General features: G+C 28.6%; 1 protein-coding gene across 1 annotated transcript; it reads right to left on the minus strand.

Moving 5' to 3' along the window:
* Nucleotides 1-542: 542 nt before the first annotated feature.
* On the minus strand, nt 543-6353 carry LOC129316523 ((-)-kolavenyl diphosphate synthase TPS28, chloroplastic-like). Its single transcript, XM_054960945.1, is given in 12 exon segments — nt 543-857; nt 997-1191; nt 2004-2115; nt 2205-2435; nt 3056-3154; nt 3261-3376; nt 3488-3714; nt 3836-3948; nt 4656-4776; nt 4875-5089; nt 5771-5954; nt 6053-6353. Coding segments are annotated over 12 exon segments (2145 nt in total). The 3' UTR covers nt 543-626.
* Between the last annotated feature and the right edge of the window lie 11296 nt (nt 6354-17649).

The following is a 17649-nucleotide window of genomic DNA, read 5'->3' on the forward strand; positions in this document are numbered from 1 at the left end:
TTTGTGCCTACCAAGTTCTCATTAACATTTTAAATGAGTACGTGGAGCTTTTAGCGGGAACCTTAAATGAGTGAAGATTTCGCACGATCAAGTTTATTCTTTTTTTTTTTATTATTATTATTGATCAGCAAGAATAGAAACGGCAAAGAATCAAGTTTATTCAATTAAAATAGAGTAAACTTGAATATAAGCCCGACCTTTCTTATAGGTGTAAACGAACCAGAAGTGTTAGCCATTTGTATTCGTATTGATAAATAAGTCTAGGCTTCATAGTTCACAAACATGACAATATATATATATATATATATATAACTTATAAGATACAATAAAATGTATTTTGTAAAAAAAAAAAGTAACATTTTATTATTGGAAGCTTGTCCTGTGGAACCAACGAAAGAAATTCAAGGTGAACCCAATGACACTCCTCACTTCCCCAGCCTTTTTACTCAACCACAAAATTAATTTGTGGAAGAATGTTCAAATATGAGTGTACAATTGAATTGACATAGAACGTTCTACATCAGATAAAGTTATTTTAGAAAAGTAAATATAAATTTCAAATATATAGATGGAGATGACATGCATGAAGACACAATGAAAAGTTATTCAAGCAGCAGTTCTGAAGATTATATGACTTTCTCAAATAGGACTTTTTCAATGTGAGAGTTGACAGTGTCTGGATCAGTGTGAGCAGCGTAGTAAAAACCCTTGGTCACATTGAGGAATGTCTTCTTCATGTTGAGATCCATGCCATTAGAAGAGAGCACCAATTGCACCAGCTCTTGCATTTTCACCCCTATTTCTGAATTGGAGCTGACACTTGTGTTGGCCATGTGGCTTCCATTATTCTTGTTTTCCTGATTATAATTTTAAAACCAGATAAATAAGTATAAGTGAACTGTATCATCCATACATTATCATTAATTAAGAAGATATAAAAAATAATCTCATTTATCAATGATGCTTATTTGAAGTTGGTCATTAAGTAATAATCACCTTGGTGCTTTGGAGAGAACGTAATTGGTGGCATAATTGATTACAGAGTTGAAGGAGCCTCTCGTACTGAGGATTGATCTTTAAGTCATTAGAAAGTTGGCAGCCGCCATTAATATTAATCATGTTCACCAACAGCTCAGCTTCTCCTTCCCACTTATCTCCTTCGCTTTGCCATCCCAATAGCCACTTCTTCCACTGCAAGCATTCATAGATCATCATAATGCTGAATGAAATTACTTAATATTGGTTTTACTATTATTTTATGAGCATAAGTCCAAAAAGAGCGCATCCCAAAAAACTAGCATGTTGGGTAGAGGAGTTACTTTAATAGAGACTTATGACAATGACACTCCTTTTAAGAAGGAACATCCCCAATGGCTCCAATCCATGATACTTCACTGGGCATCCACTGGTCATAACCCTCCATGGACAGGGACAAACCCACATTAGAGAGAGAGGCAATTGAAACCATGAAATATGCAAAAATTACACTTACTTTTTAGTCAAAATTACACTTTGCACCTTTAAAATTGCTATTCCCGCCCCCATAAAAAATCAATTGTCCCACATTTTCTTTAAAATTATCAAGTATACATGTTTGAAAATATTGTTTACTCTTGTATTTATTAAATGAAATTAAGATATATTTTTAAACTTCTCATATAATTTATTTATATATTACTTTAATTAACATCTAGAATTATATTTTTTAAAAATATTTATATTTATATTTGACATAAATGTTGTCCCCATTTCTAAATTTTTCTAGGCCCATCATTATTTGTTGATAATCCCTTCTAATCCATGACATTGATCAATTAATGAAAACACCAATGTTATGAGCACAAGTTTAAAAAAAGAACACATTTCAAAAGACTAACAAGTGTAGAAGAGTCTCTTATATTTATAAACCCTACTTGACTTTTGAAGCTTCTCAATATGGGACTCATGTTCTTGTTCCTTATTAAAAGTTCATGAAAGTAAGCTTTGTAACTAGAGAGACTAACCATATCATGAAGAATATCAAAACTTGCCGCTGGTGAGCTCTGAGAGAAGCAATGCAAAGTTTCTGTTAAAGTCCCCAATAACCCTTCTCCACTTCTATTTTTATTCAGCCATCTGCAATAACAATGCTTATAATTAAGTAATAGTTTTAATTAAAGTTAAAATTTAAGAGATAATTACCACTCTCTGAGAAGTGTAATTACCGTTCATTTAAGGAGCTACTGACGTTATTGAAATCACGCACAAAGGCTTTTCTTTGGTATTGGTCATGATATGTGGACGTAAGTGTGTGAATAAGAGTAGAAGTTTTGACGCATGCAAACCGTTCCTGTGATCTCTCAAGCTCGAATATGTTGGCTACAGCCAAAAAGTAAGCCAAAAGAAGCCTTTCTTTACTCAATCCTAAACTTTCTAGTCCCGATTCTGAGTACCACCTATAAAATCCATCATATATAATAAAATGTTATCAATTATCAATTTTGATCTAATCGGATCGTTACTAATAGAATGAGAAAATGAGAATGAAGGATCTTGGTGGAAAAGTCATTACACTTGAAGACCTCTTATTAAAGAAATAACAATTAAGGGCCAATGTCAATGTAAAAATTGGAGACTCTGTTGTAAATGCCATAACTTCAATCTTAAATTATCCAAATCCTCTTTCTCATATTCTTGTATTATTTGTGTTCTAAAATGCATAAATTTAATGGAAAATAAAAAAAATGCAGTAGTTGTAAATAATGAAAATTATTTTTTTGGCAAAAAAGTAAATGATGAAAGTTTACTCTTTGAAAAATGAGTTTCTAATTTTCACAATTGCGTTTTTGGTTTTGAAAAGTTATTGTCTATTTCTGATGAGCATGGGGCATTCTGATCCTTAGTATTTTCCAAAGAAGCATAAAAGATCTTGCTCTTTAATTGTCATTTCCTAAAACATTAATTAGGGGATCTTTGGACGTGATTTATTTTTCTTTCAAGTTTCTTTCTTGTTAAGTTCTCAGATTATCTTTGAAGCGAATTAAATAGGGAAAAAGAGATTTAGGCTTTTCCTTACTCTTGGATTCTTTTCCATTCCCTACGATGCAAGTGTTGACACATGTTATAGTCTAATTTTCCAAGTTCAAGATTATTATTATTGTTTACTCTGTGCAGCCTGTCAAAAACAGAAGAAGAAAAGAATTATTTGAGTTCAATATAATATTTTGTGTACATATATATATTAGAGCAAAATCTGAATATCTTATTGAGACTTCAGTTACCTGTAAAGGCTCTTGGAAATCCAGACATCATCTCCACCACCATATTGTTCTAAGTAAAATCTAGTCTCTACACGAGGCAAGCTTGCATACCATGGAAAATCCAACGCATAGCTTACCTGTTATTTTTGTTTAGGAAAATTAATAAAAAAAATACAAAATCAAACTAAGGTTGTATTTAAAATACAAATAAAAAAATAAACTTGAATATTGAAATAAAATATACATACCTCGCCAGACAGATCCTTGGATATGATCCATTTATCAAGGATTTGATTAGTAGCTTGTTTTCTCGACAAGAAATTAATTGCAAAGTTCTTGCCTTCATCAAGAATCATCTCTCCTGGGAATTGAACTTGAGTTGCTCTGTAAAAATTGAATATCACTGTTGCTCCTTCATCTGATTGACCAGGATAGCAGAAGAACTCTCCATCTTTCTCAAAATTTTTAAATACGCCTATCAAATACGATACCGACTGCATTAATTTATATTTTTCTTGAAAATTAATTTAATTACAAAGTACTATATATCTATTTGTAGCTGTACTATTTATATGAACGTATAACATTTTACTTACTAGGGGAAGCATCATAGCCATTCAATCTGAGTAGTCTGAATCCCATTGCTGTATCCTCAAGGTCTGGCAAATCTGAATATCTTGTCCATCCAAGACCTCTCTCATTCCAATTTCTGATACAAAAATCCAATAAAAAATAGTGTTATGAAAGATGGTTCCTTTCACTCTATTAACTTCTGGACAAATCACTCTTATTCGCACAATTTTTACTTCCAGTTGTAACAAGTAGTAGTAAACTAATAACCTGATCACAATAATCTCTTACCTTCTAAATATTTTGACATTAAATTTAACTCCAGCTACATTAAGTTATTAAAATACAGTATAATATATTCTCACTTGTCTTATTTATAAAGTAGAGAGAGAAATATTTTTTTGTCCTATTTGTAAGTCTTATCATTAATTTTTTATAATAATTTCCCATATTACCCGCTGTTAAATGTTTTTAAGAGATGGTACTCCATCTGTCCCAAATTATAAGATAAAACATATAAACTTTTAAAAATATTGTTCATTTAATATATTAAAAAGAAAAAGGACAGAAATTATATTAGAATAAACCTTAATTTTTCAAAATATCTTATATTTTGTCATGCCAAAGCTCTCCCAAAAGTGTCTTAGAATTTGAGATAAATGGAGTACGTTATTAAAGTATATATATTTAATAATGGTAAAGTTAAAAACTCATTAAATTTTTAGAGAGTTAATGAGTTTTAAGGTTTTATTGATTTTGGTTAAAAACATCATTGTTTTAGTTATTTGACTTTGACAATTCAACTATAATGAAGAAGGATGATAACCTAGGAGAAGACAGCTATACCTATAAATATACTCTAGAATCTCTTTAATCTTCAATTGAAAATATCTGGCAATTCCTAAGCGCTCCAAGCGATCAACAATCCATAACTGCTCGAAAATATCTATGGGATAGAGTTCTGGGACTAAAATTTCAGAGAAGTTTAGTGAGTTAGATTAAAATAATTCTGTTCAATGTGAAATCATAATCATAAAATTGAAGGACATTTATCTGTATATATACCTCCGCCATTAAAGTTCTGAGCCACGTTGTTTAAGTAATTGAGGCACTGGAGGTCCTTGCTTTGATTGAAAGCAAAAGCAGTGGAAGAGGGACAGAACAAGTAAGAGTCATCTTTGCTTCTCACTCTCTAAAGCTTTTGCCATTGAAGCCCTGGTATTGCTTCCAAGCTGAACAACAATGATGTTGGCACACTCTGCAACAGCTCCATCGGTACCCTTTTAATTTTCCCATCATAAATCAGCCAAAACAAAATGCATGTCAAAGAAATAAAGGAAAAATGAATTATTTGATCCTTCTACTTTTGACTCAATTATATTATAACTCAATCTTTGAACTTTGACTCATTATAATTTAATTTTTATAGTTTTAACTAGGTTATAACTCGGTCCCCAAACTTTGGTTTCATGCAACTCAATCACTATAATTTTAATCATTTAAAATATTGGTCCCTATATTTTATAAAGATTAAAATTATTTTGAAATTTAATCTTTATAAATCTTTGAACTTCGACTCATTGTAATTTAATCTTTATAGTTTTAACTAGGTTATAACTCAGTTCCCAAACTTTGACTTGATGCAATTCAATCACTATAATTTTAACCATTTAAAATATTGGTCTCTATATTTTATAAAGATTAAAATTATTTTGAAATTTAATCCTTATAAATATTAAAAAATTTAGTCCCTAAGGTTCAAAATAATTTTATTCTTTATAAAATATAAGAACCAATATTTTAAATGGTTAAAACTATAGAGACTATGTTGTACCATGTTAGAGTTCAGGAGCTGAATTATAATTAAGTCAAAGCTATAAGGACCAAGAGTCAAAGTTTAGGGATTGGGTTATAACATAGTCAATAGTTCAAGGACAATGAAATAAATAATGTTAAAGTACCTTTTGAGCTTGGCATCTTTCCTTGCCGATATTTCTTGGAGGGCAGGGAAGTCGTTGGGCACATCAATGTTGAAACTCTTTGCCAATTGGAGAAGTGACGGCAGAATGACTTCAAACCCACATGTCATGTGCTCTTTGTTCTCCGTTTCCAGTGTGTTTAGATGCTCTCTGAAGTATTGTAGCCCTATGTCCAATTATAACAAGTAGACATATATAGTTACTTTAATTTAATCCTATGAGGGGTCACAAATACAATATAATATAATTTCAGTGTGTGATTACCTCTCTCTACTTTTTCAGGATGAACGTTGTAGCGTGTTAAAGCAATAACAGAAGCTAAGGTGCAAATAAGCCTATCATAAGCCACAAATATATGAGGATCTCCCCATGAACCATCAGGAGGCTGATTGTCTATTATCCACTGAAGAGATTCTGGAAACTGAGGGGACCCACTTCCATTCACATCTTCAATCAGAGCTACCATTGCTGTGGGATAAGCTGAGGTTGATATCATCTTCTCTCCTTCATTTGACTCTAAGTCCAATCTGATGGCATCCACTCTCCTTTTGATCTCCTCATTCATTACAGAATCCTTTTTCCAAATCAAAACAATATATATGACATCAAACTCACCATGTATACATACATACATACATATATATATGGGCTAAAGTGCATTTTGATCTTTAAACTATAGATTCAAGAGCGTCTAAATCTAGAACCTAAAGGCCCATTTGCTTGTTGGAAAGAAATGGAATGGAACATATTAAAAAAAAAATAAAGATAAAAAGATAATGATCAAGATGTGGAGAAGAGATAAGCAATCATGTTCATGAAGCGATTGTAAATCAGTTTATGAGGATGGGAGTCATGATTCTTTAGATTTATGATGGGTGTGGTGATTTTCACATTTGAGATATGTGGTATTAAGTTTTTTCATGTTTAATAGGAGGGGAGGATAATTTAGTTTATTTTTGTTCTTATTTTTTTAATATATATATTCCTATCATTTCCAGCAACCAAATAGCTCCTAAACTATTCTGTGATGCAATGCTTCCCTTCAACTTTTGAAAGCAATGTCAGCTCTACTGGTAACAAAAGTTAATTTTGACCATTAGTTGTTAGAAAATTAAAAAAATTACAGAAAAGGACAAAGAATACAACTAAGAACTCATAAAATTACAGAAAAGGACCTTGATCTTTTCTGTAATTTTTTGGGTTCTTTTGGGTAATTTTGTGCTCAAATGACTGTCAAAAATAACTGTTAAGAGTAGGAGGAATATTGCATTGTTTTGAAAAGTTGAAGGGGAACACTCTGCCAAAAACGGTTTAGAATCCTAGATAGTCCAATTATGTATAAGAAGTTGCATGGCATTGAGATATTACCTCCAAAGCTTTTTCATCTTCTTCCTTAGTCCAATTATATGTTGGGAGCGTCGAACCTTCATCTTCCGAAGATATTAGTTCCGATCTTATACTGCTGCTTCTTGCTCTGAAATCAGAGTTTCTCTCTGAAACTGTGACTCTAGCCTTCAATGGCGGCAAAACCCCTATAATGACATAAACAATAACAATATATGTAAGCTTTTATTTACTTGCAGAGGAAGATACACGCATAGCTGTAGACTTAAAAAGACAGCAAGATGAAGCTTAGATTACCATATTGAAAGATCTTATGACGGATGAAGTGAGAATTATTCAGATGGAGAGTTGAATAAGGAAAACAAGGAAGAGAGTGGTGGCTTGGTGATACATATTGGTGGATTGAGAAGCCATTGATGTGTGTGCTTCTTGTTGGGACGTTTTTGGAGCAATCCTCTTCGAAATGAGTATGGCTTTGGCGATAGATGACCACTATTTATAACCACAAGGGGTGGTGGGTGGCGGTTTCATAAATCAAACTTATATAATATGTAATTACTCCCTCCATTCTAATTATAAGGCACTTTTAAAGAAGTTTCTTCATCCCAAAATATAAAACATGTGAGTAAATTAAGGTTTCATTAAATACACCAATTTCAATATTACCCTTTATCTCTTTATAATTAATTTACGTCCATTCTCTTTTTAATATATTAAATTATGAGTGTTTTTGAAAGTTTATATTTTTATTTTGAAAATATACAGTTTTTGGATATATTTAATGAAATTTATTAGCATATGAGATTTTGTCTAAAAGTGTCTTATAATTTGGGACAGAAGGAGTATATAATTTCATGTGTGTGTATTATAATATAATATTTCTGTATGTTTCATATTCCTCTCTAAATAATAATAGAATATTTCTAAGATTATATGTATATTTATTATATTAGATACTGTATATGATAGTTTATATACTTAATTATATATTATTATTATTATACCTCTATATAACTACATATCTAATTAAGATTAGGATTAATTAGTAATTTTGTACTAAAACTATTAAGTCCACAAGCGTTGGGGACCTTGCACTTTTTGGGTGTAATGCTTCCGTTCAATAATTGAAAAAGATACAATATTCCATTTAACTTTAACAAAAGTTAACATTGATAGTTAATTGGAAAATTATTGAAAATAATTTTAAATATTGTGGAAATAGACCTAGAGAAATTAAAATAAGTATTTTATAAGAAAAAATAATACTACTACAATAACTAAATATTTTTATTATGGTAAGTAATTAAACACAACAATAATAATTAATATGGTAATTATTGTAAGGGTAAATAATAATAATAATAATAATTACGATGATAATCATGATAATAATAAAGATCATTATGTTATATATTATATAATAACAATAAATAATTCTTCATTTAAATATTTATTGATTACAAAAAATAATTATAATTCTAAAGAATAAAATTACAAAAAAAATTTAATAATTATATTTTAAAATTTAATAATTAAATTTTAATTAATTTAAATATTATTATTTAAAAATATGACTCCAAAATTTATAATTCCTCCTTTGAAAATTAACATCACGACTAATGTATCCAAGATTTATAGATGAATGTGTTTTTCACACTAGTTGAGTTGTACATAAAAATACTGTGATAAATTATAAATCTTCATCCAACATTTATGCATCCTCCAAAAATTTATGACTAGTACATTCACTTTTAAATCACAGGTAGGTTAGTCAAGTTGTAATTTTTGGAAAATTGATACATTTGAAAAGTTGACTTGAATATTGTTTTGGAAGATCTATAAATAATAATAATATTTAAATTATTATTTATTAAAGTAATAACATTTTGATAAGATATTATTAAAACAAATATAATATTTTAAAAAACTTACATCAATAAATATTGTATAATATTGTAAGAAGCAATTCCCTTTTTATTCCAATAAATGTTTTGATTGACGTGTTTAATGAAACAGTAATCTTAAACTCAAGAAAGCAAAATATTTGATCTCAAATTTTCAGGTTTGTATAAGTCCTTATTATACTTAATTCTAATATTCCCTTTTCAATTAGAAATTGTTTGGAAGAGAGGGTGGCTGCCATCAGACCTGTCAACCTCATTCACTTTCCCCGCCTAATTATATTTATCGTGTTTTGATTTAGTGGCTACTACAGTTAGTCAAATGCTACATGTGGCAAGATTAATATTGCTCCTCCGTTAAAGGAATATAAAAATATAATTACTCTCCCAATAAATTAATTATTTTTTTAAAATACAATTATCTTTCCATGTTTGCTCTTATTTAATATGTTGTTTCACTTAAAAGTGAAGTATTGAGCATGATTTATTTATTAAGTAGATTTAAAAAAAAAATCTTATTAATTACACATTGCAAACTAACAATGTCTTATAATTTTGAGTTTGAGTTCTGAGATATGCATAGCATTAAATAAATATGTCAAAAGCATCCTTGAGATACTTGTAAAACTGCCATTGATAATAATAGTCTCACATGTGGGGGTGTAAAATTGCAAAATTTATATACCTTATTTCAAATTTTTTTTCGTGAACAATTGTATTTCATTCATTTTATTTGGAAGTTTAAAAAACATACATTTTATTTCATTCATTTGGTAAGTAAAATGTCCTTCTATTTAATTTGAACGTCAATTCATCAAGAATTTTGCAACCATAATTAATTTCTCTTTGAGAAAATGTAGTTCTAATTATTTCAAAAAGGCGATCTCTCTAATATTATTTTTTTGGGAAAAATATTTGTTGCTAGAATTTAAATAGTATTTCAATAATTAATTTCATGTTCATATAATACCAAAATTTTGTTTGAAAAATTGAAGTTAAATATTATATTATATTCAACAATTGTCACTTTTCAATAAAAAGAAGTTATGAGTGCTTTTTTAGTTTTTATATGTATAAATTTTTAGATATTGTACTTTTTAATAAAAAATGGACCACATGCAGATAAAATAAAGGTAATAATAAGTGAAAGATACTTTATATGAACAGAAGATAGTAGTGTTGGCAAAAAAAAAAAAAAAACACAGAGAGAGGAGAAAAGAACAGAAAAAAGAACAGAAGATAATAGTGAAAAGAGAAAAACAAGATCAAAATTCATTTATTAATTAAAATTAAAGGATTAATTCTTAAAAGGAAGCAAGGGACTGAGTTTGAAGACAGAAATTGAGTTTATGTAATTAGGATAATGTAGTTATAATTGACTAAAAGTGCAAAATATATTATATGCTAGTTAATAGAGATATATTTTGTGTAGAATGAAAAGATAAAAAAAATGAGGCAAAAGGTTGAATAGATTGCAGCCCAGATTAAATTACACAAATTACATACTAAGTATTATAATATAATTGAAATGAAAACAAAACCTTTGTGGGTGACACTAACGTCCTCAACCACATTGTATGTATGCCTCTCTCAGACATTGTATGTATGCCTCTCTCAGACTGTATACATGCTCCAAGTCATATAACTCTCAGAAATTTCACAACAACAAAAAATTCAATCCCTATCTATAGCATATTATGGCTATTTAATTTAGAAAGTCCACTCAAGAGGGGGATGAATTGGGCTTTAAAAAATTGTGGCTAATAATAAAATAAGAGAGATGAGTTTAGAATAATATCACCAAACATACTAGAGAGTAAAGAAGAGAAGCTTGCACATATTGTTTATTCCTATTTAACTCCAATCAGTTGAGCCTACATCAAGTCCCTAATTATCACTTGAGATTTTCTCCACTAACTTCACCATGATTAATTCTAGCTCTTGGCAGTCTCAGTATAATCTCAAACTTACACAAAAGTCTGAACTACTCTCCCCTTACATTGGTAATGATTTATCCCTCTTAAACTCTTCAAGTTTAAGATCCTCTGTTTCAAGAATGAAAAATAGAGATGAACAAAGTAAATTTAAGAATGAACTACTCTATCAAATACTCTAAGAGTTGATATATAATCAATGAAGCTTACTTATAATGAATACAAACTCAGAAAGTTGGCAAAACAATAATGTAATAGCTTGTGTTGTTCATTCTAGTGTGTTCGGATTCACGTCTTCATAAATGCTTCAATTTATAGTTGGGCTTCAAAATGATTCATTAGACTCATAAATATAGCTGTTAGAGTTATCATCTTCTGGCAATGGAACAATGCTTTATGGTGGAGTTTCCTCTCTCACAACAAATAAGGAAAGTAATGTCTCTTTGCATTAAATGTTTTGACAAGATAGATGAGAGACTTTTTTGAAAGAATGAAGCTATTTAGGAATAAGAATTTTGGGATAAGATAAATAAGTGTTTAATCTAACCTAAAGTTGCATTTAGAATGATTTTAGGAAGATTACATAACTAACACAACTGTCAAAAGGTAAAAGGAAAGGGATTAGAATAAATATCGAAGTTCCCTTGTTATTCATGCGAAAAGCAGAGCATGAAACATCATGTTTATTTCAAAATAAGCTCACTTATTTTGAAACAGTGAAGAACAACTTCAATGAGGAAGCTAAGATGACTATTTCAAAGTAATGAACTAATATTGGAAGAAGTTTATGCACACATTGATCTAAAAGTCTTTATTTGAGAATAAGGAAAGCTATTCCTAAATAAGCTATTTCTGAATAGGCTATTTCTAAACAAGCTATTCTAAAATATAATGTTATGAAAAAGGTATCAAGAATAGCTTAGAAGAAAAGACCCATTCTTCTTGAAAAAAGATAGCTATTTCCAAATAAGCGAAAAAGTTGATACTTGGGAATCAGAGACCACATTTAGGAATAAGCTATTCTGGAATAAGAACAACTTCACAGCAAAAATACAATGGCTCTCAGATTTTGAATTTTTGATTCTAAGATCAATTGATGTACCTTTTCAGTAATACAAGTGGTCCTTAAGGAAAAAAGATTAAGTCTAATGCTTAATTTTTAGAGAAAAACATCATATGAGAGGATATGGGAAGTGAGTATGTGTTTCTTGGTTATTTGGGAATAAGACATTTATTTCTTCCTAGTTGGGAATAAGACAGAGAGTCAAAATATAACACAAAGAGCCAGACTCCAATTCCCATACAAACTATTAATTCTTAAATATTAAACCCATAAAACACAAACTTCTCTTATGTGTTTCTTGGTTATTTGGGAATGAGGCACTTATTTGGAAATAAGAGTGCCTATTTGGGAATAAGACACAAGAGTCAAAATATAACATAAAGAGCTAGACCCCAATTCCTATACAAACCATTATTTCTCAAATAGTAAACTTGTAAAACACAAACTCATTTTATTTTGTAATTATCAAAACTAGGATTCAACAAATTTTTGAATGATTCTTATTATTAAATTTAGATGAAGTTATAAATTTTTTGTAAAATATTGTTATAAATAAATACGGTCTCCAACTAGTTATACCTGCATGTAGCTAAATCATGTAAGACCAGTTCCAATTTTGAATTGTAAAACTCAAATGTTTTAATGTTTTAATTAGATAGAAATTGAGTCTATCTAATCAGCATGATAGAGTTATTATTGAATAAAAAGTACAATATATATGTATATATTGAATTAAAAACTGGCTAAACTAGTCTTATGGGATCACCCCATTCAAAGGGATTACTTTGCCACAAGGGTAAAGCACCATGTGCGAATAAAAATATATTTGTGTAAACTGAAAGATAGAGGTACGAGATAACAGGTTGAATAAATAGTTAAGCCCAAATTAAATAATACGAATTACATATCACGTATATATAATTAAAATGAAAATAAAACTTTGTGGGTGACAGTAACGTCCACAATCATATCAATTGATATAATATGGCTGTGAAATTTACAAATGATTATTATAATTATTTAATTTATATGCAGTTATAAAATTTTTGTAAAATATTGTTATAAATAAATATAGTCTCCACTAAGTTTACATGCATGTAGCCAAATCATGTAAGACCAATTCCAATTTTGAATTTCAACAACTTACGTGCTTTAAGGTTAGAAAGTTCAAGCATTTGCAATTATTTCCATTCCATTAGTTAGTAAAATATTCTCCTATTTTGACCATAGACCTAGCAAGAAATTTGCAACCGTAATTATTTTCTATTGAGAAAATATTCTTTTATTTTTCCTTAACAAAAGATGCACTTATAATTTTTTTAGGAAAAGATACCTGTTGCTAGAATTAAAATAAAAATAAATATAGTTAATTTCATGTTCATTTAATACCATTTTTATATAGTAAAATGAATTTAAATATTCTATGTCATTCAATAATTGTACTTTTTTTCAAAAGAAAAAAGAAGTTATGAGTGTATTATAAGTTTTCAACACAAATTTTTAGAAGTTGTTAAACACGTTATTATATGCACAGAAAATAGTTTAAAAAAAATAAAATCAAGAAAATCAAAACTCAAGATTAATACTTAATTAAAGAAAAAAGTAAGAGACTAAGTTTTATAGATAAAAATTGAGTTTATGTAAAAAAAGTAAATGGCCAAAATTGCAATGTATGAATATATTGAATCAAAAAGTCGGTAAACTAGTCTTATGGGATTTTGAAATGTCCTCTAATACTAAACTTAATTAACCCTACCCTAATAATAAAGAAATAAACTAATAATCAATAGGTATTGGTCTTAGTGGAAGGAGTTACATGACTGTTTAAGTACGAAATCTTGAGTTCGAGTTTGCATGAATGTAAAAAAAAAATTAAATTAAAATCTTTAGAAGAGCTACCCCTAATTAGACTTAACAATATTTCAATCTAACCTCATCAGATAGTGATATGCAAAAATAGAAATAACCCAATAAGAAAGTTTACTATAATAGAAAATCTTTAACCATAGACAGTCCATAGTTTGAAATAGGCCAACCATAAAGTATGTAAGTAATGAGAACGGTATAACATAAAAAGTATATAAATATTTTCTATAATATTGTTCAAACTTATATAACATATATTAAGGTTAGGGTTAATGGGAAATTTTATCCTTAAACTGTAGCTAGCTACTAGATCATATGGGACCTTAAACTATTTTTTTTTACAATATTTCGTTTCAACAATTGAAAAGGGTGCAATATTGTCCTTATCATTAATGAAAATTAACTTTGACCATTAATTGACCAGGAAAAAAAAAGAAAATGGCTTGAAAAATTATAGAAAATGACCCAGAAAAATTACAAAAAGCATCTTATAAAAAACTAATACCAATTAAGTTTCTTATATTATAAATAAATACCAAGAGACAAGAGTCATTTTCATGTGTAAATTCAGACTAAAATATCATTTTTGACCATCCACGTTGACACGCTACTAAGTGATTGTGGGATCACTTTTATTGATAACATCGGTAATTTCATGACCCAAAAAAGTCATAGTATCGTGTCAATTCAAAAGTAATTCTGAACATTTATTTGATTGACATTTAAGTAATTGTTGATTATTGGTTTTGATTACTTTATGTTATGGGTTAGTACCTTATGACTCAAGTTTATCACAGAAAGAACTTAAAAAATATACTATACTTGTTTTAATAATCTCTTTTAAATATTAATACTTAAATATTAAATAATTTAAATATATTATTTATAAATATTCCTCAAAAATTTATAAATTGTCTTTGGAATATTAACATCTCAACTAGTGTATCCATAATTTATAGATGAATGTGTTTTTCACACTAGCTGAATTGTAAATTAAAATAGTGTAATAAATTATAAATCAGCAACCAACATTATTTATAAGTTCTCCTTCAAAACCCTAAATACTAAATAAATTATTATTTATTAAATTACTAACATTTTAATAAGATATTATTATTACAAATATAATATTTTAAGTTACTTACCAGTAATTGTGATCTTATAATCACTAGGTCGCCTATCATAATAACTAGTTAAAATGGTATCTTGGTCTTTTATTTGGATTAAAATAACATTAGTTTTTTAGAATTTATTTGTCATATAGGATACTTAATCTACAGTGATTTTCTTATAAGGTAATTATTTATAATTTTTTGGGTCTTTTTTTTTTGTAATTTTTGAGATCTTATTCCATAATTTTCTACTCAACTAACAATTAAAGTTAATTTTTCTTAACAATAACGACAATACTGTGCCGTCTTTAATTGTTGAAAGGGATTATTGCACAAAAAAAAATTTATGTTCCGAAACCTTCCTAGAATGATAATTTAAAGAAAAAAAATATGGAATATTATATGGGGCAATTTCCATTTTATTCTAATAAATGCGTTGATTGTCGTGCTTATTACTTAAAAGAACATTCAACCCCCCATGCATGAATATCAGACATGGTTTTTAAGTTTGTCCAAGTCCCTATTATATTTTGCTCTAATATTCCCTTTTCAAATAGAAATTACTTGTAAGAGGCGATGGCTGCTATCAGACTTGCCGAACGTCAAGCCGTCTCAAAGTCATTCACTTATTTTCCCCACAAAATTATATTTGTGTCTGGACTCAGTGTACCACTACAGTTAATTAGCTACAAGTGTCAAGATTGATATTATTTTGTATTTTGCTTCATTTAAAATAAAAAAGTGTTAAAATTAAAATATAATTAAAAATGGGAAAAAAGATGCAACATTCAAATCTTACATTCTAGATACTCCAAAAGATGAATCATATGACTAGTTCCAATTCCCCGCCCCCCCCCCCCCCCCCCCGGAGCAAAGACTAGTTCCAATTTATATTATCAACTTCACGGGAAATTAAGGATTTCAATTTTAGGGGATTTGGTTCCATTTTTTTAAGAAAAATATATATTTCCATAATTAAAATCAATATGACTATAATTAATTTCATGTTCATGTAATACCATTTTTATATCAAAAAAGATTTTAAATATTACATGCCATTCAATGATTGTAATATTTTAAAAGAAGAAATTATCAGTGTATTATAAGTTTAATGTATATAAATTTTTAGAATTTATATTTATTAACAGAAAATATAATTATTGCTTGAACTTAACTAAACATAACCATACTTATTCTCATGCACATATAATACCAATTTGTTTTTTCAAAAAAAGAAGTTAAATATTACATGCTATTCAACAATTGAAACTTTTTAAAATGAGTGTTTTAGAAGTTTAAATATATAAAATTTTAGAAGATGTATTTTTTTAACAAATAACAGATTGCATGCATAAAAAAAAAAGGAAAATTACAAGTGAAACACACGTTATTTGCAAAAAAGATTGTAAAGGAAAAATAAAAAACCGAAATCAAAACTAAAAGATTAAATTATTTTTAATTTAATCTATTATTGCAAATGCATTAAATTATAAAAAAATATTTAAAAGAAAAATATTGCCTCATTCAGTAACGCCAACCTGCAAAAAACATAAGCAAAACAAAAGGACAATAGAAACGATGTACATGTAATAAAATTAAGCAACTAGAGAATAAAGATATTGAGAGAAGAAATAGAGACAAGAGAATGAGATAATTTATTATGAATTATTGTGTCATTCAATACAAATTACATGCCTTATTTGTAGGCGTGGTCTTATATATCAAAAGTTACACAAATGATAAAAGAAAATAAAAGGTAATCAACTCTCATGATGGTGGGAGTTTCATGGGAGAAGATCAAGATGAAAATGTGATCAAGATGGACATCCACTATCCTTGTAATATTCATAAAACTCCCCCTTAGATGTCTATAATATAAGAATGTGCCTAATTAAAAACTTCAACTGGGAAAAATCTTGTGGGAAAAAGCCCAGCAAAAGAAAAAAGTATATCATTCATTGATACGCTATTCAATGCTATCTCATTAAAAACCTTGTTAGGAAAACCCAACAAGAAAAAACCTTAAACAAGGAAAAAAAAGTACAGCGCGTATTAACTCCCTATCTTGATAGCATCAATTGATATCTCTAAGTCTGTGAAGTCCAAGATCATGAAGAAGCTTTTCAAATATTTTAGTAGGAAGTGACTTGGTGAACATATCAACTAGATTTTCTTTGGAATCAATTTGCTGGATATTAATTTCACCATTCTTTTAAAGATTGTGGGTAAAAAAAAAATTTGGTGAAATATGTTTCGTTCTATATTCTTTAATACAACCTTTTTTCAATAAGGCAATACAAGCAGTATTATCTTTATATATGATCGTCGAGATCATTTTATTAGAAGAGAGACCACAAGTAGCTCATATGTAATGGATTAATGATTTTAACCACACACATTCTCAACTTGCTTCATTTACAGCTAGAATTTTTGCATGATTAGATGATGTGGCTAATATTGTCTGTTTCATAGATCACCATGAAATGGTTGTACCACCACATTTGAAGAAATACACTGTCTATGATCTGCCAACATGAGGATCAAACAAAAATCTAGCATCTGTATAACCAATAAGGCCAGCTTCAGGTGCTTTAGAATAAAATAATCCCATATCCATAGTACCTCTAAAATAACAAAAAAT

This window comes from Prosopis cineraria, unplaced genomic scaffold, assembly GCF_029017545.1.
Source record: "Prosopis cineraria cultivar Desert tree isolate PC_DT_omini unplaced genomic scaffold, ASM2901754v1 PC7, whole genome shotgun sequence".
NCBI lineage: Eukaryota > Viridiplantae > Streptophyta > Magnoliopsida > Fabales > Fabaceae > Prosopis > Prosopis cineraria.